Source organism: Triticum urartu, chromosome 2A (assembly GCF_056163025.1).
Source record: "Triticum urartu cultivar PI428250 chromosome 2A, HENAU_Tu73, whole genome shotgun sequence".
NCBI lineage: Eukaryota > Viridiplantae > Streptophyta > Magnoliopsida > Poales > Poaceae > Triticum > Triticum urartu.
The window spans coordinates 68,992,383-69,016,229 of NC_141874.1; the positions used below are offsets into that span (position 1 = coordinate 68,992,383).

Consider the following 23,847-nt stretch of genomic DNA (forward strand, 5'->3'; position numbering starts at 1 on the left):
AGTCATGTTGCTAGAAAACAATGAACCTACAAGCTATGGAGAAGCGATGGTGGGCCCGGATTCCGATAAATGGATCGAGGCCATATAATCCGAGAGAGGATCCATATATGAAAACAAAGTGTAGACTTTGGAAGAACTACTTGATGGTCGTAAGGCTGTTAGGTACATATGGATTTTAAAAGGAAGACGGACAATGATGGTAAGTATCACCGTTAAGAAAGCTCGACTTATCGTTAAGATGTTTTCTGACAAGTTCAAGGAGTTGACTACGGTGAGATTTTCTCACTCGTAGCGATGCTAAGAGTCTGTTGGAATTATGTTAGTGATCACTGCATTATTTATGAAATCTTGCAGATAGGATGTCAAAACATTGTTTCCTCGACGATTTTTGAGGAAAGGTTGTATGTGATACAACCGGAAGGTTTTGTCAATCCTGAAAGATGCTAATAAGTATGCAAAGCTCCAGCAATCCTTCTGAGGACTGGAGTAAGCATCTCGGAGTTGGAATGTCTGCTTTGATGAGATGATCAAAGATTTTGGGTGTATACAAAGTTTATGAGAAACTGGTATTTCCAAAGAAGTGAGTGGGAGCACTATAGAATTTCTGATGAATATATATGTTGTTGATCGGAAATGACGTAGAATTTCTGGAAAGCATATAGGGTTATTTGGAAAGTGTTTTTCAATAGAAAGCCTGGATTAAGCTACTTGAGCATTGAGCATCAAGATCTATAAGGATAGATCAAAACGCTTAATAGTACTTTCAAATGAGCACATGCCTTGACGTGATCTTGAAGGTGTTCAAGATGGATCAGTCAAAGAAGGAGTTCTTGCCTGAGTTGTAAAGTATGAAGTTAAGACTTAAAGCTCGACCGCGGCAGAATAGAGAGAAAGGACGAAGGTCGTCCCCTATGCTTAAGACGTAGGCTCTACAGTATGCTATGCTGTGTACCGCACCTGAAGTGTGCCTTGCCATGAGTCAGTCAAGGGGTACAAGAGTGATCCATGAATGGATCACAGGACAGCGGTCAAAGTTATCCTTAGTAACTAGTGGACTAAGGAAGTTTCTCGGTTATGGAGGTGGTAAAAAGAGTTCGTCATAAAGGGTTACGTCGATGCAAGCTTAACACCTATCCGGATAGCTCTGAGTAGAGATACCGGATGCATATAATGGAGCAACAATTTAGAATAGATCCAAGTAGAACAGTTATTTGGAATAGCTCCAAATAGAGCGTGGTAGCTACATCTAGGAGATGACATAGAGATTTGTAAAGCACACACGGATCTGAAAGGTTCGGACCCGTTGACTAAAACCTCTCTCACAAGCAACATGATCAAACCCAGAACTCATTGAGTGTTAATCACATAGTGATGTGAACTAGATTATTGACTCTAGTAAACTCTTTGGATGTTGGTCACATGGCGATGCGACCTGTGAGTGTTAATCACATGGCAATGTGAACTAGATTATTGACTCTAGTGCAAGTGGGAGAATGTTGGAAATATGCCCTAGAGGCAATAATAAATTGATTATTATTATATTTCCTTGTTCATGATAATCGTTTATTATCCATGCTATAATTGTATTGATAGGAAACTCAGATACATGTGTGGATACATAGGCAACACCATGTCCCCAGTGAGCCTCTAGTTGACTAGCTCGTTGATCAATAGATGGTTATGGTTTCCTAACCATGGACATTGGATGTCGTTGATAACGGGATCACATCATTAGGAGAATGATGTGATGGACAAGACCCAATCCTAAGCCTAGCACAAAGATCGTGTAGTTCGTATGCTAAAGCTTTTCTAATGTCAAGTATCATTTCCTTAGACCATGAGATTGTGCAACTCCCGGATACCGTAGGAATGCTTTGGGTGTATCAAACGTCACAACGTAACTGGGTGACTATAAAGGTGCACTACAGGTATCTCCGAAAGTGTCTGTTGGGTTGGCATGAATCGAGACTGGGATTTGTCACTCCGTGTAAGCGGAGAGGTATCTCTGGGCCCACTCGGTAGGACATCATCATATGCGCAATGTGACCAAGGAGTTGATCACGGGATGATGTGTTACGGAACGAGTAAAGAGACTTGCCGGTAACGAGATTGAACAAGGTATCGGGATGCCGACGATCGAATCTCGGGCAAGTACAAATACCGCTAGACAAAGGGAATTGAATACGGGATTGATTAAAGTCCTTGCCATCGTGGTTCATCCGATGAGATCATCGTGGAACATGTGGGAGCCAACATGGGTATCCAGATCCCGCTGTTGGTTATTGACCGGAGAACGTCTCGGTCATGTCTGCATGTCTCCCGAACCCGTAGGGTCTACACACTTAAGGTTCGATGACGCTAGGGTTGTAAAGGAAGTTTGTATGTGGTTACCGAATGTTGTTCGGAGTCCCGGGTGAGATCCTGGACATCACGAGGAGTTCCGGAATGGTCCGGAGGTAAAGATTTATATATAGGAAGTCCTATTTCGGCCATCGGGACAAGTTTCGGGGTCATCGGTATTATACCGGGACCACCGGAAGGGTCCCGGGGGCCCACCGGGTGGGGCCACCTATCCCGAAGGGTCCCATGGGCTGAAGTGGGAAGGGATCCAGCCCAAAGTGGGCTGGGGCGCCACTTCCCTTATGGCCCATGCGCCTAGGGTGAAGGGGGAACCCTAAGGAAGAGTCCCAAGGAGGGAAGGCACCTCCTAGGTGCCTCGGGGGGGGAGGGAAACCTCCCCTGGCCGCCGCCCCCTAGGAGATTGGATCTCCTAGGGCTGGCGCACCCCCCCTTGGGCTCCCTATATATAGTGAGGGTAGGAGGGCCTCTGGAGACACCCCTTATGCCTTTGGTGCAGCCCCTCCCTCTCTCCTAAGTCCTTCTCCTCTCCCGTGGTGCTTGGCGAAGCCCTGCAGGATTGCCACGCTCCTCCACCACCACCACGCCGTTGTGCTGCTGCTGGATGGAGTCTTCCTCAACCTCTCCCTCTCTCCTTGCTGGATCAAGGCGTGGGAGACGTCACCGGGCTGTACGTGTGTTGAACGCGGAGGTGCCGTGCGTTCGGCACTTGATCATCGGTGATATGGATCACGACGAGTACGACTCCATCAACCCCGTTCTCTTGAACGCTTCCGCTTAGCGATCTACAAGGGTATGTAGATGCACTCTCCTTCCCCTCGTTGCTGGTTTCTCCATAGATAGATCTTGGTGATACGTAGGAAAATTTTGAATTTCTGCTATGTTCCCCAACAGTTACCCGCGGGAAGAGGGGGCCCAATAGGGCCGCGGCCTCCGGGGCCATTGCCTTCGGTGGCTACTGCCATGGGTCGTGGCGGCGGGTCTGGCCCAAGACCTGTGGTGCCGGTCCCGGGTGGTGCTCCGCCTCTGGCTGCTCCACCACCGCACTATGCCGCAAGGCCGGCTCAGTATCGGTCGGGGCCTTCGCAGCCTAGGAAAGATTCGACAGTTCGACAGTCTTTTGAGTCGCCCCGAGGTCAGTGGGGTGATGATGGTGTTGATGCATATGGAGACGGACAGCACCGCGGTTCCTCGTCTACCGGTGGAGGCCGAGGCTATACTTGGCAGAGTAACGGGTCTGCTGAGAGACCATTCCTCGGACCTCCTGGTGGCTTTGTCGAGGGGGCATCCGGTCCGGATCACCGCTAGAGAGGTGGCTACCGTGGACATCGGGGTGGTCGGGGCGGTGGCCGTGGGAGGTATCGTCGGCAGCCTCCGCCCCCGGCTGCTGTTGACCATGCGGCTACCGCTGCTGAGACAGATAACACTCAGCCTACTGATCTTACTAGTTAGGCGATGGAGGTGGTAACGGCCCTGGCCAAGGTTGATGTTCCTGTGCCTGGGGCTATGGGTGAGGCGTCTGACAGATCTGATTTAGAGAGCGCATCCAAGTGGGCGCGCAAGAAGGAAAGGATGCTCTGTTACCGATGTGGTGAGAAGGGCCATTTTATTGCAGAGTGTGTGGCAGAGCTGTGTGACTCGTGTGGCAAGCAAGCACATGATTCGGGACAATGCCCGTTAGTGCGTGACCAGGCTCCATCTCTAACTGTGTATGGGCTTTACTGTGCGGAGCTTTTGTTCTTCGAGTCCCCGGCCGCGAGGGAGATTCCAGAGGAGACACAGTGCTTGACTACCGGAATTGTGAAAGCAACTCAGGGCGAGGTGACCGAGGCTCAGATTATCCGGAGGCTTCAGGAGTTGGCACCGGGTGACTTCCAGTGGGAGCTGGTCAGTCTCGAAGCTAATGTATTCAAGGTGGATTTCCCTTCTGTGGAGGATTTGCAGAAACTGCTGAGCTTTGGCTTGTGTAGAGTTCCTGGTACTACGTGTATTTTGGAGTTTCACGAGTGGACGAAGGTGGAGCCTAAAGGAAAGCCCCTTACACAGGTTTGGTTGAGGCTTTCTGGGGCCCCATCTAAGCCTTTGCAGGATGTTCGAGTTGTGGCCAGTATGGGTATCATGGTGGGGAAGACAGAGAGAGTGGATATGACTTTCACTCGGGCGCATGGAGTGGCTCGGATCTTGGTGAGTGTTTTGAATGTTGATTTCGTGCCTGATGTGGTACACTGGACATATAGGGGAGAGGTATTCCCGCTCAACATTGAGTTTGAGGACGTTGAGATATTTGCTGAGGAGGGTACTGGGGATGATGTTGATATGCACGAGAGTGACGGCGGTGCAGGAAACACGGGGGCGCCGACCGAGTCCGCTCGAGAGGGGTCGACCAGGTCTCGCCCAGATGATCAGTTGCCTGTGGAGGGGACCGGGGTTGAGCCGGCACCGTCACTTTCGGTGCCTGCGACGTCGTTGCCTTTTGGGTCCTTTGCGCCTGCTTCTGCGCCTCCTAGACTTTGGAGTGATAGGATGGAGACTGAGGATGTGTTTGAACACACGCTTCCTTTGTTGGACTTTGAGGGGGTTGCAGTTCGGGAAGTGGAGCCGGAGGTCGCTCCTATTTCCCTTGCTTCACCGGTTGACGCGGTTCCGGTGATATCTTCTACATTCAAGGTGGGCCTTGGGGGAGGGGGTCAGGGCAGGTGGCCTTGACCTCTCCCCTACCTATACAGACGCTGGTGATGCCGGTCGCGTCGGGGCCAGCCAGCGCTGGGAGTGGGAGCCCGAGGCAGGTGGCCTCGGCTCTTCTTCCTCAGGTCCTGGCAGTGGCACCCGGGTCTCCCGTGGCGCTGGGGGAGGGGGGGCTGGGGCAGGTGACCCTAGACCTCCCTTCCTCGTCTGCGGTCAGGAGGACCGCGCCTTCTGCGACTTCGACGCTTCGCTCTGAGCCGGTGGGTGGGGCAAGAGGAGGGAGTGGGCAGGTGGCCCCAGCTGTCCTGTCTCTTATCCTACCCACTTGTCCGAGGGCCTTGGGAGCCCGCAGTCGCCTCCTCTGTTCACTAGAGAGGAGGTTGTTGCCTTTGGCGGGATCCCGGACCCAGTCTCGACGGGGAGACGGATGAGTGCTCGCGTTCTGGACCTTCCGGAGGTGGACGATATGCAGCAGCGGTGCGCTATGAGGGCGGCCAAGCTTCACGATGCTGCGATATCTTCTGGTATGTCCGTTAACATATCTAATTCTTTATTGCATTTTCCTCCTGAGAAGATTATTAGTAATGCAAACCAATTAGGAGTTTCACTAGGTGCCACTGATAATGAAATCTCCAATTCGGTGAATGATATGTTAGATTTAGAGGCGGAGCGGGCCTTAGAGACTATTCGTAATCTTGCTGCGGTTAAACCCATGAATGATGAGGAGATTGATGCGTTAGGGGTTAGAGTGCTAGATAATCTGTGTGCGGATCTAGCACCTTCTAATCAGGAGTCTGAGGACGATGATGTGCCCTTAGATGTTGCAGTTGTTAGTTCCGTTCAACCCGGTTATGAGGATCGGGTGACAGAGCCCACTAAGCCAAAGCGTAAGTGGAAACGAAATATTTATCCCGATTCTGCAGTTCGTAGGAGTGCTAGGATTCGGACTGCTAAAAAATTCCATGATGAATAATGAAAGGAATCTTTTGGAATAGCAGAGGTCTGAAGGACTTGGCTAAAAGAAGGTTTCTTGCTGAGGCTTCTCTGGAACATCGGTTAGATTTCATTGCTCTATCGGAAACTGGTAGAGAGAATTTTGCACCGCAGTTTCTATCCTCTCTTGTGGGTGGTATTGATTTCGACTGGCATTGCCTCCCGCCACGAGGTAGATCGGGCGGTATCTTACTGGGTGTGAGATGCGACTCCCTTGAAGTCCGGAGTGTAGTAATGGGCGACTTTGCGGTCAAGTTTCGAGTTAGGTCTAAAGTTGATGGGTTCAACTGGGCTTTGGTGGCGGTTTATGGTGCTGCACAACCCGAGCTTAAACCGGAGTTTCTGGCGGACCTTGTTCGGATCTGTGGGTCCGAACAGCTTCCGATTTTGGTCGGGGGTGATCTCAATATCATTAGGAGGAGAGAGGAGAAAAATAATGATAACTTTGACGGCAGGTGGTCGTTTATGTTCAATACCATTATTGAAAGCTTGGATCTGAGGGAGATAGAGCTTTCTGGTAGAAAGTTTACCTGGGTTAATGCTCTGCCAAACCCGACATATGAAAAGCTTGATCGAGTTCTTGCCAGCGTGGAGTGGGAACAGAAGTTTCCTCTTGTTACGGTGCAAGCTCTCACGCGGGGAATTTCAGATCACACACCATTATTCGTAGACTCAGGGGAGCCGAACCATATGGGAAACAAAAACACCTTCTCATTCGAGATGGCCTGGTTCGAATGCGAGGGGTTCCTAGACCTCATAGCGAGGGAATGGGCAAAGGGTGTAGGAGGAAGGACGGCGGTCGAGCGCTGGCAGAATAAAATTAGGCATTTGAGAAGTTTCTTACGGGGTTGGGCTAAGCACCTCAGTGGGGTGTATAAGATCGAGAAGGATAGGCTCCTCTCTCTTGTACAGGCCCTGGACATAAAAACCGAATCCGCGATTTTGCTGCCTCCTGAGCTCCAGGTCAAAAATGAGGCGGAGAAGAGGCTGAAAGAACTTCTTCGCGAAGAAGAATTGAAGTGGGCTTTGCGAGCTAAGGTCCGCAAAGTGGTCCAAGGGGACGCGAATACTCAATTCTTTCACCTCATTGCTAATGGCAAGCACAGAAAGAAGCGGATCTTTCAGCTTGAACAAGATGAGGGTACTATTTTAGGTCAGGATAATCTCAAAACCTATATTACCGAGTATTATAGATAGTTATTTGGACCTCCGGAGGACAATTGTGTGTCCCTCGATGAGTCTAGGATTGAGGAATTGCCTCAATTATCTGCTGCTGATAATGATATCCTGGTTGCCCCGTTCTCAGAAAAGGAGGTGTTTGATGCTATTGCACAAATGAAAAACAATAAGGCCCCCGGTCCGGATGGGTTCCCGGCCGAGTTCTATAAAAAGTGCTGGCACATTATTAAGGGGGATTTACTACCTATGTTTCATGATCTATTCTCTGGACAGCTTCAATTATTTCACTTGAATTTTGGAACTATCACATTGCTCCCTAAGAAAGCGGATGTTGCGAGGATTGAGCAGTTCAGACCGATCTGCCTCCTCAATGTTAGTTTCAAAATCTTCACCAAGGTCGGGACCAATAGGCTCTCACAGATTGCGCAGTCTGTGGTGCAACAATCCCAAACTGCTTTCATGCCGGACAGGAACATCCTTGAAGGGGTGGTGGTTCTTCATGAAACGCTCCATGAAATCCATTCCAAAAAATTAGATGGAGTAATTTTTAAGGTGGATTTCGAAAAAGTGTACGATAAGGTTAAGTGGCCATTCCTCCAACATGCATTGCGTATGAAAGGTTTTGATAAAGCCTAGCGCCGACAGGTCGAATCCTTTACGCAAAAAGGGAGTGTGGGAATTAAAGTGAATGACGATATAGGTCATTACTTCCAGACACATAAAGGCCTCAGACAAGGAGATCCGATGTCCCCTATCCTGTTTAACATTGTGGTGGATATGTTAGCAATTTTGGTAGGAAGGGCTAAGGAGAAAGGTCAAGTAGGTGGTTTGGTACCTCATCTCGTTGATGGAGGTGTATCCATCCTTCAATACGCAGATGATACAATCATCTTTATGAAGCATGATTTGGCCAAGGCGAGAAATATGAAGCTAGTGTTATGCCTTTCTGAACAATTGACCGGGTTAAAGATTAACTTTCATAAGAGCGAGTTGTTTTGTTTTGGTAGAGCCAAAGAAGACCAGGATTCTTATAGGCAATTGTTTGGGTGCGAGTTGGGGAGTTTACCCTTCTCCTACCTTGGTATTCCGATACACCATCGTAGGCTAACAAACAGAGAATGGAAGTGCATCGAGGATCGCTTTGAGAAAAAACTGAGCTGTTGGAAGGGTAAGCTCATGTCATACGGAGGCCGTTTGATATTGATTAATTCGGTGCTCACGAGTATGCCTATGTTTCTCTTATCGTTCTTTGAGGTCCCAATTGGTGTTAGGAAACGACTGGACTTCTATCGGTCACGTTTCTTTTGGCAGGGTGATGAACTTAAAAGAAAATACCGGCTTGCTAAATGGGACATCATCTGTAGACCGAAAGACCAAGGGGGCCTTGGTATTGAAAATCTTGAAGTTAAGAATAGATGCCTTCTTAGTAAGTGGTTGTGGAAGCTTTCTTCCGGAACTGAGGCCATGTGGGCGCAGATCCTCCGCAACAAGTACCTCCAGACTAAAACATTGTCCCAGGTCGCAGTCAGGCCGACTGGTTCGCCTTTCTGGAAAGGACTAATGAAAGTCAAACAATCAATGTTCAATAGGACGAGATTTGTTATTGGAAATGGTACAAGTACACGTTTCTGGGAGGATACTTGGCTTGGAGACGCACCTTTAGCCATTCAATATCCGTCTTTATATCGGATTACTCAACGACGTGAGGTGTTCGTGGCAACGGTATTTCAATCTGTCCCCCTTAATATTCAGTTTAGACGGTCGCTAGCGGGCAATTGTTGGGAAGAATGGCTCCATCTAGTTAGGAGACTGATGGAGGTTCAACTTTCTCACCAACCCGATGTATTACGCTGGAAGTTGACTGGTTCTGGAGTATTTACAGTCAAATCAATGTATATTGATGTTATTAATTCGAATGCTATTCCAACTTCCAAGTATGTTTGGGCTGTCAAAGTTCCTTTAAAAATTAAAGTGTTTATGTGGTTTGTCCATAAACAAGTTATTTTAACAAAGGACAACTTGATCAAGCATAATTGGACAGGACCTACTAGGTGTAGTTTCTGTGATCGGGATGAGACGATTAAGCATTTATTCTTTGATTGCCCGTTGGCCAAAGTTCTTCGGCGGACGGTCCATATTGCTTTTAATATCACTCCACCGACTTCGGTCAATGCATTATTTGGGACATGGCTTAATGGGGTTGAGCCAGACTTAGCAAGACATATTCGGGTTGGAGTTTGCGCTCTGTTGTGGACCATCTGAAATTGCAGAAATGATTTGGTTTTTAACAGAACATCACGGTTTCATTTCTTGCAGGTTATTTTCTGAGCTACGGCACTAATCCGTTCGTGGTCGCTACTCACTCCGATGGAGGCCAGGGAGCATTTGGTTACTGGATCTATCCGTTGGGAGATGGTAGCTCGGGATATCTTCAACCGGTTTGGATGGCGGTCATGTAATAAGATAGGCAATTAGTTTTCCTATCTTTTTTAGCCAGTCGGTTGTGGCACCTTTCCCTGGCTAGTCTGTGTGTCTAGCCTCTTTTAGCTCTGTGTGAGTTGCATTTATCTTTTTTCTTTCATTAAGCTGGAGACTTTGGAACCTTGTTGGCACATTTTGTTATTTGGTTAATAAGATGGCCGTATGCATCACTCTGATGCAGAGGCCGGGGAGCCCCCCCTTTTCGAAAAAAGGTAAATCTAGTTGAATGCCCTTGCGTTGCCATGAAAGAACACTTATCTATGGAAACATATATCGAAATGTGATTATATGCAGAGTGTACATCACATGCATATCACTATGTTGTGACAAATAGTTCTTGTCTATCTCTCGCTTTTCTCTAAATATGTTTTTCCAAGCATGCATTTCAATTTCCGCCCTCAAAAAAATATCTAATTTCATGTGCTCCTTCAACCCCACAAATATGTTTTGTTCGCCCCCTCCACGAAATTCCCTTTGCATAGTTGTGTTGCACATGTGATCTTTAAAAACATGGCAAGTGAGTGGCAGCATTAGTCATCTGCATTGGGCAATCAGGAAGAAGGTACAATAGGCTTCTCCGAACAGATTTGATTATGTCCAGGTGTTACTCTTCTATATTGACGATTTCCGTCTCTGAAGCGAATTCTAGGCTTCCCCTTGTTCAACACAAGTACTAAAATTGAGATGGAAAACTTCAAGACATACATAGTTTCTTGCACAAATAATCTTGCCAAATCATGGAGCTTCAAATTTCCTACCGACAAAATCATCTGAGTGCAGTGTATTGCAATGCCTGAGTAATACTGGATATCGAAATAGTGTCACCAAGTGTAGAAACAGACACTTAAGTTGGTAGCATGAGATATATTAGCATACATAAATTATTTTTCTACCCCACACTATTTATAGTAACTACTTATCGAGCAGCTTTGATTCGCACACTATCCATAGTGAGTAGGGTTTATAGTCAATGCAAGAATAAACAATTGAGAAACATATGGCTAAATCAAGCACCGCTAAAGAAAACATAGTATGACCCCTCCTATGTTAGCAACCTAGTAAAAAAATTACGTAAAGAAGGAAGCTTCTAAAATGTGATAAGTATCTACTACTTCAAATGACACAATCAGTTGAACTAACTAATTTAAACCTTAGTTCTTAATATTTTTAGCAAAAAGGAGTAGAACATAATCCTGACATTTGAACCATGTATACGTTACACATAAGAATTGCCAGACAACTGATAATACCAATAAATTTAGACATCAATTTGAAAGAACCCAAACCCGATAGCTCACTTGGTAAATAACTGATATTATTTACCTCGAGGAATGTATATCAAGTCATTTTTCCTTAACAGAAGTATGACACAATTTGGTGAGCTACGATAATTCTGAGCTTGTGGTACCGCTACCACAACCCTAGCCTACTAGCTAGCCAATAGATTTCCCATTGTTCATTGTTGCGTTGCACTAGGAACACCATACCAACCGTACTATATCCATTCTCCAACCAAAATAGACAGTACCGGTTGTCATATTACACCAAATGGACTGTCACGGGCTGCACAATCGCTTGAAATTTGTCAGCTATATAAACGGATGTATGTAGTCATGGTAATGCAGGCCATTGCATAGAGCTTTCATCTCAACAGGATTAGTGCCTGCTTGCATACGGAAGTACACTGATGACAATGGCAATGGCCTCTTCTCTGTCGGTGCTGTTGCTCCTGTGCCTGGCGGCATCGTCCTCAGCGCAGCTTTCGCCTAGGTTCTACGCGACGTCGTGCCCCAGGGCGCTGGCCATCATCAGGAGGGGTGTGGCGGCCGCCGTGAGGAGTGAGCGCCGCATGGGAGCGTCGCTGCTCCGGCTGCATTTCCACGACTGCTTTGTCCAAGCAAGTCCCTCACGCCTTCTCTCTTTACTTACTGTAGTTTCTACTGCATACACTGCTGCTAATCTCTCCAATTCATATTAATTGTCGTTGATTTAGTGGATTAGAGGGAGTACTTAATTTAGAAGGTCTCAGTTTAAACTGTAGTCAAAGTCATTACACTATCAATAAGTTAGTGGCGTGGATCACTACATGTGTACCTAACTAGTGATAAGTTGACACTCTTTAGATCGATAATCCTAGATCTAAGAATGACTCACCTACCTACAGGTTAACATACCTTCCTATATGTTCTTGTTGCCCCGCTACGTAAATCACGTAAGTTGTTTTACGCAGATGTAGCATTACTCCTCTTTAGACTCTTCACTTGACAGTGACTTTCCAATTTATTTTTTTCTTGGCACTTTGACAGTGACTTTTCAGTTCAAATCAACTAAGGGAATTAGAATGTACTGAATTTATGTTGACGGAGGTAATTTCTTATGTGTGTGACAATCGATGCATCAGGGCTGCGACGCGTCCGTACTGCTGAGCGACACTGCCAGCTTCACCGGCGAGCAGGGGGCAGCTCCGAACGCCGGCTCAATTCGTGGCATGAACGTCGTCGACAACATCAAGGCGCAGGTCGAGGCCGTGTGCACGCAGACTGTCTCGTGCGCCGACATCCTCGCCGTGGCCGCCCGCGACTCCGTCGTCACCGTAAGATCGATCCGGCGCCGCTGCAGTCAATTTGCTGAACGCATGCGACAGTAAATTAAGCAACTTATTAGTTCTTTATTATTTGCTTGCAGTTGGGAGGGCCTTCGTGGACCGTTCCTCTGGGAAGGAGGGACTCGACGACGGCGAGCTTGTCTCTGGCCAACAGCGACCTTCCGCCGCCATCCTTCGACGTGGCCAACCTCACGGCCAACTTCGCCGCCAAGGGGCTCAGCGTGACCGACATGGTCGCCCTCTCTGGCGCCCACACCATCGGTCAGGCACAGTGCCAGAACTTCCGGGACAGGCTCTACAACGAGACCAACATCGATACGGCCTTCGCAACATCTCTCAAGGCCAACTGTCCCCGGCCGACCGGGTCCGGCGACAGCAGCCTGGCACCGCTGGACACGACGACGCCCAACGCGTTCGACAACGCGTACTACCGCAACTTGATGTCACAGAAGGGGCTCCTGCACTCTGACCAGGTTCTGATCAACGACGGACGCACCGCGGGCCTGGTCCGGACGTACTCGTCGGGGTCGGCGCAGTTTAACAGGGACTTCAGGGCGGCCATGGTGAGGATGGGGAACATCAGCCCGCTCACCGGGACGCAGGGGCAGGTCAGGCTCAGCTGCTCCAGGGTGAACTAAGCTACCGGCCTAAAATCCGGGGCGATCAAAGGCGGACATAATAAGGCTGTGGAGTTATTGTACTTGTACTGATCATGTGCAAGAACGTTGTGCCATTTCTAGGATCATCATCAAGTGTGGGAAGATGGAGTGTCATGTGATGTATCCGAGTATCTCAAGGGGCCGTCGTGCAAATGGACGAGTTGCATACGTATTTTTCCTTTGCTTATTAATCATGCCCACTTGCACATAAGCACTTTTGTTTCTGACGAACTCTACACTTTTAGTTAGAAAAGTCATGGGTTTTCATCGGTGCACACCACCATGCGGCAGATCATATGGAATGATTTCAACGCTTAGAGCATGCATCTCCAACAGCCGCGTCAAAAGACGCGTGCGTGGTAAATTGGCATTTTAGCCCACACGGGACGTTTTCACGCGCTACAGCGATAGCGGTAAACTAGCGCGCGGAAAACGATTGCGCGTGCAGGGAAAAGGCAGCAACTCGCGCGCTACATTTAACGCGCCACGTTGGGCGCGTCTATAAATTGCAGCACCCTCCGCCGCTCTCTCCATCTCTCCATTGCCCTCTACCACCCTTTGCCGCCGGCACGCCATCACCGCGCCGCCATGCCGCCTCACTGCCGGGGAGTTTCGGGCTACCGCGGCGTCCGCGTGCGTCCGTCCGGCACCTACTCCGTCGAGATTCGGTCGGGCGGCGGCATGCTCCTCCGCCTCGGAACCTTCGACACCGCCCAAGAAGGCGCCCGCGCATACTACGCTGCGGCGTGGCGCCTCCTGTGGCCCCGTTAGGACATGAACTTCGCCGACGTGGCGACGTGGGAGCAGGCACGAGAGTTGATGCCTTTCCCACGGCTTCTCACCGACGAGGATCGTTGCAAGCACCGGAGGCGGGAGCGTCGTCTCAGGCTGGCCGAGATGGACGAGCAAGCCATGGCGCTGTGGAGCCATCGCTTCCCGGAAGACACCAACGAGGAACAGTTTTTCGCCCAGAGGAGGGCGAAGAGGAGGGAAGAGCGAGCCGCGTATCGCGAGGACAAGCGAACACGAAGGGTGGTAGCTAAATACAACATCGTGCTAGGAGACGCGTCCTCCTGGGACTCTGGCGACGAGCGGTTCCTTGACACCTACGCACATACGTCGGACGAGGACATCACCGAGACATAGTCCGAGTCGGACGAATAATACTAGTTTTTCGTTTTATTTTGTAGGGTGTCTAGGGCACATTTAGATGAATTTTAGTTATTGCACATCTAAGTGAGTGAATCAAGAATAAAGAGAAAAAGAAAATATTCACATGAATCTCAATGTAAAATCAATGACATATGACTTAGATGTGCAATACTTATGGCACATCTAGATGTGCTTTAGCAAAACTGATTTTGTATCGTAGAAGTAGACTATTGTAGAAGCAGACAGAGTCCGAGTCGGACAAACTATGAACTATCAAATCGTAGTAGGAAAAAACAGATGAAATATAGCGCGCCTACTGGAGCGGCTCGGGCGTGTTTTAATTTGCAGCGGCCGCTGAAGCCAGCGCACCGTCGCGCGTAAAAGCTGGCTAACCCCGCGCTGTATTCTGACTTTTAAGACGCGGCGCGTTGCGCGGCTGTTGGAGATGCTCTTAAGAGCGACTCTAATCCATCCTAAAAAAGACATTGAATGGTCAACTCTTCAGGGAATTAGAGCACTTATAGCCTGGTGCCTCAAACCGCTTTGAAACGCACACTCGATCGGCCTGCTCATTGACCGGTCAAAACATAATAATTCATTCAGGTGTCTCAAACTGGCCTTAAACTTCGGGCTGATCGTACTCCTTATATCTAGCATATTAAATAATGAAGGGCGGATATGAGACAGTTTGAACTCGTCCGACCTGTCATGCTGACGGCGGGTTCCCACACGTAAATACCCATCGGTCTGGTGGGCGTCTCTTCCAGTGAGGGTGCGACTGTGGCGTGGCGCCGCTCCGCCTCGTTGCCCGAGGAGAAGCGCCGAGCACGAACTCTTGGAGAACCCAGTCAACAAAACACGACTAAACACATGCAGCATCCATATCTGAGGACTAGCAGCCGGCACCGTTCGGTTTCCACTTGTATGTGCATGCATGTCGTGGTCATTTGATTAACGAAATCAGCTACCAGTCCATGTACAGAGTTTCGAGCCAAGACCAATCCCTTGCTGAATGGCTGGCATGCAATACGGGGTGTCTAGTGGACAAAACTATTTGTTTTCTCTTGCTCGCGTGCATAAAATTGCTTACTTGCTGACTTAAATATCTTGGATTCAGAGTACCCGGCCCAACCATCTTATCCTATTGAATTTTGAAGGACGATGGATATCGTCTGAGAGGGGAAGATAGATGAGGGATTTTTGCACGACCAGCCACTTGCTGCAACCGTCAGCAAAAATCTCAACCCATGATCGACGGATATTGGAAATACCACATACATTTTCTGACATCTACTCCCTCCGTTTCTAAATACTTGTCTTTCTAGGCATTTTAACAAGTGACTACATACAGAGTAAAATGAATGAATCTACACTCTAAAATATGTCTACATACATCCATATGTAGTAGTCATTTAAAATGTCTACAAAGACAAATATTTAGGAACGGAAGGAGTATATCGCATGCATTAAAGTACTACCAGTAAAAAGCACCAGTGCACCACGTAGGTGCACGAAGAACCATGATCTCGTTTCGCGCTCAATTTGGGCTCATATCTAGCCATGAACTGCGGCGACCTAGAGCATCGATCAATGAATATCATGTGTGGCCATGTGCATAGCAGAAAAAATAGCAGTCATGTGTTAGAAAAAAAGCTGCACACACGAGCGTCAAGCTATATACTAGCTCTAGCTCATGCTCTATCATAGTGAGTTATTTACCCAAAACCATCACACTTGGGGCTAGGGTAATCACTTGGTACCACATTGAAGGCAGATCACAAAAAAACCACCAGAAATGTGCCTAATGCGTAACGCGCACTGATAGTCAGATAACCTCGCGAAAACAGTCAAACTGACTGGTTGGGCCCACCTGTAAGCCTGACGTGGAATGCCTATGTGGAAATTTTGCTGAGTTGGACCTAGGTCCCACCTGTCATCCATCCATTGTCTTCTTCCTCCCCATCTCTTCAATCGGTCAAGCAGATGACGGGAGCTCCGGTGGAGAGGTGTTCGCCGGCGGCAGCCTGGAGCGGTGCAGGCCACCGCCCTCCCATAACTGAAAAAAGCAGGCCACTCTGGTGATGGAGTGGTGCTCGTCCGCGTCACCCCCTTGGCCAGAAGAGAAATAGTAGGGCAGGCGCATGGCGGCGGCGCTCCGGTCACTGAACGGCGGCGGCGGTCGGTGTTGGTGGCCTGGAGCTCTGCGGCGGCGACGACGCTCAGGAGTGGGAGCGAGGAGGCAGGGTCGCGCGGCAGGGAGAGCGCGATGCGAGCGCGGAGCAAGCTCGCACGTCCTGCTGCCGGCGCTGCTCCCGCTTGCTGTGTCTCTGCCTCGTCCCTTCATTCCGTGCCGGCGGCGGCGGCCGGTGTTGGCAGCGTGGAGCTCCGCAGCAGCAGCGGCGCTCGGGAGTGGAAGCGAGGAGGCGGGGTCGTACGCTGAGCTCGGGCGAGATCCCGCCCCAGCCATGTCCGCATCCACCGGAGGACGAGCGACCACGCTTCCACGACGCGGCCCGCGGACGCGAGCTGGTCTCCTGGAGGAGCTCGCCGGCGGCAACCAGGAGTGGTGCTGGCCAGGCATTACCGCTGCACATGTCCTCTGTGGTGGCGGCGCCGGTGATGTCCGTGTCCAGTGCTCGCCCACAACCTGTTCGGTCAAATGCCCACAGAGAAAAGGAGAGAGAAATAGAAAAGAAAAGGTGAAAAAAATAAACACTTTAGTCATTAACAGGTGGGACCTAGGTCCAACTCAGCAAAATTCCCACATAGGCAATCCACGTCAGCCTTACAGGTGGGCCCAACCAGTCAGTTTGACTGTTTTCGCGAGGTTATCCGACTATCAGTGCTCTGCGTTACGCATTAGGCACATTTTCGGTGGTTTTTTATGATCTGCCTTCAATGTGGTACCAAGTGGTTACCCTAGCTTCAAGTGTGATGGTTTTAGATAAATAACTCTACCATACTAGAAGAACTTAGTCACCCGAATATCCCTCTGATGAGTGATGATTGTGACTTTGCAGTATCATTCCATGCATGCACCAAGTTGCACCATAACGGCCCCGTAAAAGAGGAAAATTTTGCAACCCAACGGCAGAAGTGGGCGTGTGGCCACTACAATCGCCATGTGCCAGAATTGCCAAGCCTGCGAGCGGCTATATATATATCTGCATGGAATGCAGGGCATTGCATTGCATCCAGTACAAGCGCCTCTTCCTATCACAATTAAGCTAGTGTCTCTCACTAGACGTTGGCTAGCAAGAAGCCATGGCCCATTCGTCTCTATCAACCGTGTTGCTCTTGTGCCTGGCCATGGCGGCGTCGGCGCAGTTGTCGCCGACGTTCTACCAAACGTCGTGCCCGAACGCTCTGTCCACTATCAAGGCCGCCGTGACGGCTGCCGTCAACAAGGAGAACCGCATGGGCGCGTCGCTGCTCCGGCTGCACTTCCACGACTGCTTCGTCCAAGTAAGCTCTTCAAATACATAACCTGATAGTCGGCACGCTCCCTGTTTTCATTCCGGTTTTGTTTGTTAAACACTAGGGTCCATAGTTATCCATGCATGCTTCCTGATTATGCTGCTTAACTACATGTGCAGGGTTGTGACGCGTCTGTTCTGCTGTCTGGCATGGAACAAAACGCTTTCCCGAACGTGATGTCGCTGCGAGGCTTCGAAGTCATCGACAGCATCAAGGCGAAGCTCGAGACCATGTGCAAGCAGACCGTCTCCTGCGCCGACATCCTCACCGTCGCTGCCCGCGACTCTGTCGTCGCCGTAAGACCTCCAACCTGTGTCACCACCAAGTAGACCGGCTAATTTATTGGAATTCTGCCCACAGAATCGATCACATCAAAATAGACGAAGAACACGCACACGAAAAACTTTGGCCAAAGGCACGTGTCGTGCCTCTTCTTTTTATTCCTTTTTCTGTTTTCCACTACCTGATACAATCAACCGGCCGTGCCGTGCATATAAATATGCAGAACCAACCGACCCAACACAAAGCCTATCTTACACGGGCTTGCTTTTGGACTCCAAAAGCATACACCGACACGCTAAACAATACCAATAACTTGTACTCCTAATCTCCTACACGTACCAGACTCATGAGCTGACTCACGGCAACTTGCAGGACTAGTACATAGCAATAGCCACGTACGTAACCCACTAGTACTCCAACTGGACTTTGACTCTTAGCACTAAGCGCATGCTAAACACAACTTAATCATCAAGATTACTCTAACATAATTTGCTCACCCTGGATATTGTTTTGTCCTCTGGTACAGTTAGGAGGACCTTCGTGGACGGTTCCTCTTGGAAGGAGGGACTCCACCAATGCAAACGAAGCCGCGGCGAACTCCGACCTACCTCCCCCATTCTTTGACCTCGTTAACCTCACCCAATCCTTCGGCGACAAAGGCTTCACCGTGACCGACATGGTCGCCCTCTCGGGCGCCCACACCATCGGGCAGGCGCAGTGCCAGAACTTCAGGGACAGACTCTACAACGAGACCAACATCAACTCCGGCTTCGCGACGTCGCTCAAGGCCAACTGCCCCCAGCCGACCGGCTCCGGCGACCGCAACCTGGCCAATCTGGACGTGTCGACCCCGTACTCCTTCGACAACGCCTACTACAGCAACCTCAAGTCCCAGAAGGGTCTCCTGCACTCCGACCAGGTGCTCTTCACTGGCACCGGCGGCGGCACCGACAACACCGTCAACAACTTCGCAAGCAACCCAGCGGCGTTCAGCAGCGCCTTCACCTCAGCCATGGTGAAGATGGGGAACCTCAGCCCATTGACTGGCTCTCAGGGGCAGGTCAGGCTCAGCTGCTCAAAGGTGAATTAATTGCTAAAAAATGGTCATATATGTGAGATTAATAAGGCTAGCAATGGCCATTATACAACATCCAAAATGTACTTGGGCGCCCTTTCTTGGACCATAAGCTTCTGAAAACAGGAGATGTGTCATATATGTATGTCAAGGCCTCGTGCAAAGGCATGAAGGTTTCCCTTGCGTCAGTTACTTGTTGACTTCTATACTATATGAATTATTGCTGCTTCATCCTTTTTTTCCCTGAAAGGAGGAAAAATCCCCCTGACCAACACCCGTAGTATTTTAGAACAAAGTCCGAAGCAGGAGAAAAGTTCAAATACATGGGCCGAACTAGAACAACGAAAACAGAAAGTATTACATCGTCCACTTGTTCCCCTAATCTCCAGCTATCCTATCACCAGATCGTCATCCAAAATGGACGAATAAAGCCCTGACGATAATCTCCCAACAGGTGCACCCAAAGCCATGGACTCCCACGCATCCACATCCTGGAGAGAGCATCTTGTACTGACCCAAAAACTGGTGGCTCGGAAGATGACTTGTAAAAAAATTTGAAACTTTTGCCTAGTTAAAAGCATGATCATTCACATCTCCATATTGCCCAAAGAAAAATGCACACAGCAACACGGATGTGCACTTTGAGCCAAGGATGAATTTCTTTCAACAAATTACCAAACATATTCCTTATTGATGTCGGCCGTGATAGATGGAAAGCAATATGGATGGCTCACTGGAGGAGCATTTCAAGTGTGTAAGAGAGGAGCAAGTGTCGAATTAATTCATTGTGATCACAAAAGGCGATATCTACTGCAACTTGTCCATCCACGGTTCGAAGTTGTCTTTCGTTAAGACTACTACTCTTTGTCCATACCACATGGATATCTTGATTTTAACAAGACTGTACAATTCAGGCCTTCATTCATGATATACTAGATGATACCCTGCGCGTTGCTGCGAAGATTTCTTGCAATATTTTTTATGAAATTTAAAATAACTATGATACATGTACAAATTTAACAGAAAATGCCCTGGGCAAATGGAGTTTCCAGGGAAAGCCGTTTGGGCCCTGCAATAATTTGTCCCCCATCAACCAAGCAGAGTCATGCTGTCCATTTTCCCCGTCAGGGTCTGTTGGAACACGACATTCAATCACACATGACTTAATACCGAGGCTATGGAAATATTTTAAGAGCTAATGCAATCATATTATAGAAGTATAAATTTAATCACGAAAATTGAAATATAATAATAACAATTTTCTTAGTGCCTCGACATATTTCCAACATATATTTTGGCCTATGTTACCCTCAACTTTGATAACTGCCCATGACCTCTCATGGTGCATTGGCCTCCAGAGGACACTAAGGAAAGGCTACAAGTGGCAGGAGAGAGGACATTGAGGAGGGTGAGGAGATGTGATGAGGTAGGGTCGTCTTTCATAACAGGCGCTCCAGGATGCCTCGGTGTAGTTACAACGTAAACTGGGGGGGGGGGGGGGGGGATATTTGCGTTGATCTGTCTGAGGTGCCGTAATGCTAGCAAGCGTCACAGTCAGCATTTTTAACAATGGGCGTATATGGCAGCGATGTAACGGGTTGTCATATACTTGTGAGAGTCACACAACGTTATTGTTTTGACCGTGTTCGGTGACGACTGCATGTTGAGTGTGGCATAGCCACTTCGAGGGATGTATCCCCGATCACAATTTGTCAACCTAGAACCGTGTCGGTAAACGATCTGTCGACATGATACAACTTCAATGGTGATCCTTTTTTTTTTCGAGCGAGGCGATCGGTGAAAACATACCTGAACCCACTATCCAAATAGAAGTATGAAACTCGTCATTCACCTGAGACTGTTTTCAACTACTCTCTCCGTTTCTAAATATTTGTCTTTCTAGAGATTTTAACAAGTGACTACATACGAAGCAAAATGAGTGAATCTACACTCTAAAATATGTCTACATACATCCGTATGTTGTGTCCATTTGAAATGTCTAGAAAAACAAATATTTTGGAACGGAGGGAGTAGAAACCTAAACCTCAGAGATAACCTTCACGAGAGCATGCATCGGAATTGGATAATTTCTTTGCATAATTCTTTTCATATGAAAATCATTAGATGCCCTATGCACCTGGACATAGGAAGTGGTATAAGTAGGATCGATAGCAATTATCCATGCCTTTGCATGAGAAAGTGGGAATGCGATCGTTACATATATATGTAGATGCATGCATGATTTGCTGCTGCTCGTACATAAAATACAAGTTTTCAAAGAGCTGGTATTCATATTGGCCACTGGTTCTGTGGTCTTATTCATTCACGTGTGGTGCTGACTAGTAGACAGTAACTCGTCTGTCAATTATGAGTTCACCCTGGAGCAGCTGAGCCTGATCTGGCCCTGCGTCCCTGTCTTCGGCGCGATGTTGCCCATCTTGATCATGGCGGTCGTGAAGGCGCTGCTGAACGCTGCCGGGTTCGAAGCGAAGTTCCGGACAGTGTTGTCAGTGGTGTCGTTGTTGAACAGCACCTGGTCCGAGTGCAGGAGCCCCCTCTGTGACATGAGGTTGGTGTAGTAGGCGTTGTCGAACGTGTTGGGGGTCGTCGTGTCCAGGTTCGCCAGGCTGCCGTCACCGGAGCCCACTGTCTGGGGCAGTTGGCCCTAAGCGACGCCGCATAGGCCGCACTGATGTTGGTGTCACCGCCGTAGATCCGAGCCCGGAAGGTCGAGCACTGCGCCTGGCCGATGGTGTGCGCGCCTGAGGGGGCCACCATGTCGACCGTATTGAGTCCGCCCTTCCTGAGGAATGCTGCCTCGAGCTCTGAGCGGCTAGAATTAAAGCCTGGAAGTTCGCTGTTTGCCTCTGCCTCGTTTGCATCTATGGAATCTCTTCTCCCCAAAGGGACTGTCCATGACGGCCCCCCGAGCTGCACGCGAAGAATTCAAATAGAAGGCAAACAAACGGTTGGCCTTCAGCTTGGCGCCACCCCTCCCCCCACCATTCCCGGAGCCAGACTAGATGTTGTGCCGCACCCTCCGCGTGCGCGCCTTTCTTTTTTTGTCTTTCAGGGCTTGTTGAGCTATGCCCTCAGCATTAACCTTTCGACTTCTTGTGGTGCTAGACCTTTGTGTGCGTGTGTGTTGTTGAACCTTGTCATGGTGCTTGGCTTTATCTATAAAACGGGGTGGAAGCCTTTTTCGATAACGATGGTGTAAAAGATGCCGAGCATCCAGTCGATGATCTACATGATCGTAAGATGATATTCTTACAGCGATGACGGAGTCGCGGGCGGCGACGGTGAGGATGTCAGCGCAAGAGACGGTCTGATTACAGATGGCCTCGATCTGCGTCTTGATGCTGTCGATGACGCCGAAGCCCCTCAGCGACCCCGCGTTCGGGATAGCGTTTTGTTCCATGCCAGACAGCAGAACAGACGCGTCGCAGCCCTGCACATCACATACGCATAGTGTTCAGCATTCAGCAAGCAAAACCGATAGAAAACCGGGTACGTGACGGCTATCAGGCCATGCATGCATGTGGCCAACTTACTTGGACGAAGCAGTCGTGGAAGTGCAGCCGGAGCAGTGACGCGCCCATCCGAGGGTCGCTGCTCACGGCGGCCATGACGCCGCTCTTGATGGTGGCCAGAGCCCTGGGGCACGACGTGTCATAGAACGTCGGCGACAACTGCCCCGACGCCGCCGTGGCCAGAGCCACGAGCACCACCAGAGAAATGCAGGACGCTGAGGCGGCCATGGTTAGCTAACTAGCTACAAGAGCTGAAGAGCAAAGCCACGCCTGCTTACTAGCTACCTGCACTTCTTACTGGAGCGGTGGTGACTTGGTGGCTTGTGCAAGAGAGTAGTGCATCGCATGCATATTTATAGCCAAAGATTCAGCTCACGTGCATATGCAGATCGCCCACCGTCTCCTACTAGGGATAGAGCTTCCAACATTCACTTTATGCATGCATGCATTGTAATTAATGCATTCGTAAACATAATTTTTTGAGAAAAACAAGAACATTAATTAGGTGTTTTTACAAACTACAAAAAATATTCCACCACTCATCGTTTATCTTGGTTGGTGAGATTTTTGAATTGAGCCTTATAAATAGGAAAGGAGGGAGTAGATGGCATATTGGCATCGATCAAGCTTATTTGGAAGGAAGGGTCGCGCATGCATCCAAGGCTTAGGCTGCGGCAGCTTCCAGCTTGAGTCGCTACTCGCTACCGCTAACACCAACCTGGCCAACTTGAGCGATCTCTCTTGGAGTTTATCGCGCAGATATATGCAAAACATTGAACGATCTCTCTTTTTTCATCAGTTCCATGCTCACGGACGCCTGGAGCCATGTGTGCGTGGACGCCAACCGTTTGGCCTTACGTACATACGAATAGTAGAGTCAGCCTTGTTCCAAGGCGATTCACCCTCGTTTTGACCGGTGCGCAGTCATCTTGCGCTCCCGTCGCCTTCGGCCAACACGAGACAATTCTGCAGCTGGGACGCTGAGAGGTGAGCCTAGCTTCTCAAACGCACGGAGGGAATGGTGAGGCAGAACTGAGGCCGCACAGCCGTAGACCGGCACCGACGGATGTTTAGGCCGGCCCTAACGTGGCCCGGTCTACAGGCCGGACGAATTTTCTTAGGCTTCCTTGCCTCCGAAGAATTGCTGGTTAGATTTGAGTTTCTGAAGCATGGGGGAGATGGACACCGGAAGATTAAGGCGCCATCGGCCGTGTGCATTTTTTTTTGTCTAGAAACTGTAACTACCATTGGTCGAACTTTGCTTGCTAAGTCGGTCGATTCCTCCTAAGCAGTGTACTCCATCACGCCTCTCATCGTCCCGCTGAGCACGCTCTAAAACCTCAACAAAATTGAGCGGGCTTTTCTTTG

At 49.1% G+C, this 23,847-nt stretch overlaps 3 protein-coding genes and 1 pseudogene across 3 annotated transcripts; 3 read left to right on the top strand and 1 right to left on the bottom strand.

Moving 5' to 3' along the window:
• The first annotated feature begins 11,312 nt into the window (after positions 1-11,312).
• On the top strand, positions 11,313-13,151 carry LOC125535658 (peroxidase 2-like). The gene is made up of 3 exons (XM_048698730.2): positions 11,313-11,593; positions 12,098-12,289; positions 12,382-13,151. The coding sequence occupies exons 1-3, from the start codon at positions 11,384-11,386 to the stop codon at positions 12,937-12,939; spliced, it is 960 nt and encodes a 319-aa protein (XP_048554687.2). The 5' UTR covers positions 11,313-11,383; the 3' UTR covers positions 12,940-13,151.
• A 583-nt stretch (positions 13,152-13,734) lies between these two features.
• Positions 13,735-14,106, top strand: LOC147983818 (uncharacterized). Its single transcript, XM_087540877.1, has one exon. The coding sequence runs from the start codon at positions 13,735-13,737 to the stop codon at positions 14,104-14,106; it is 372 nt and encodes a 123-aa protein (XP_087397003.1).
• Positions 14,107-17,287: 3,181 nt separating this feature from the next.
• Positions 17,288-19,177, top strand: LOC125535659 (peroxidase 2). Its single transcript, XM_048698731.2, has 3 exons — positions 17,288-17,577; positions 17,709-17,885; positions 18,398-19,177. Exons 1-3 carry the CDS (start codon positions 17,377-17,379, stop codon positions 18,959-18,961), a joined length of 942 nt encoding a protein of 313 aa, XP_048554688.1. The 5' UTR covers positions 17,288-17,376; the 3' UTR covers positions 18,962-19,177.
• A 2,027-nt stretch (positions 19,178-21,204) lies between these two features.
• On the bottom strand, positions 21,205-22,753 carry LOC125540986 (peroxidase 1-like; annotated as a pseudogene).
• Between the last annotated feature and the right edge of the window lie 1,094 nt (positions 22,754-23,847).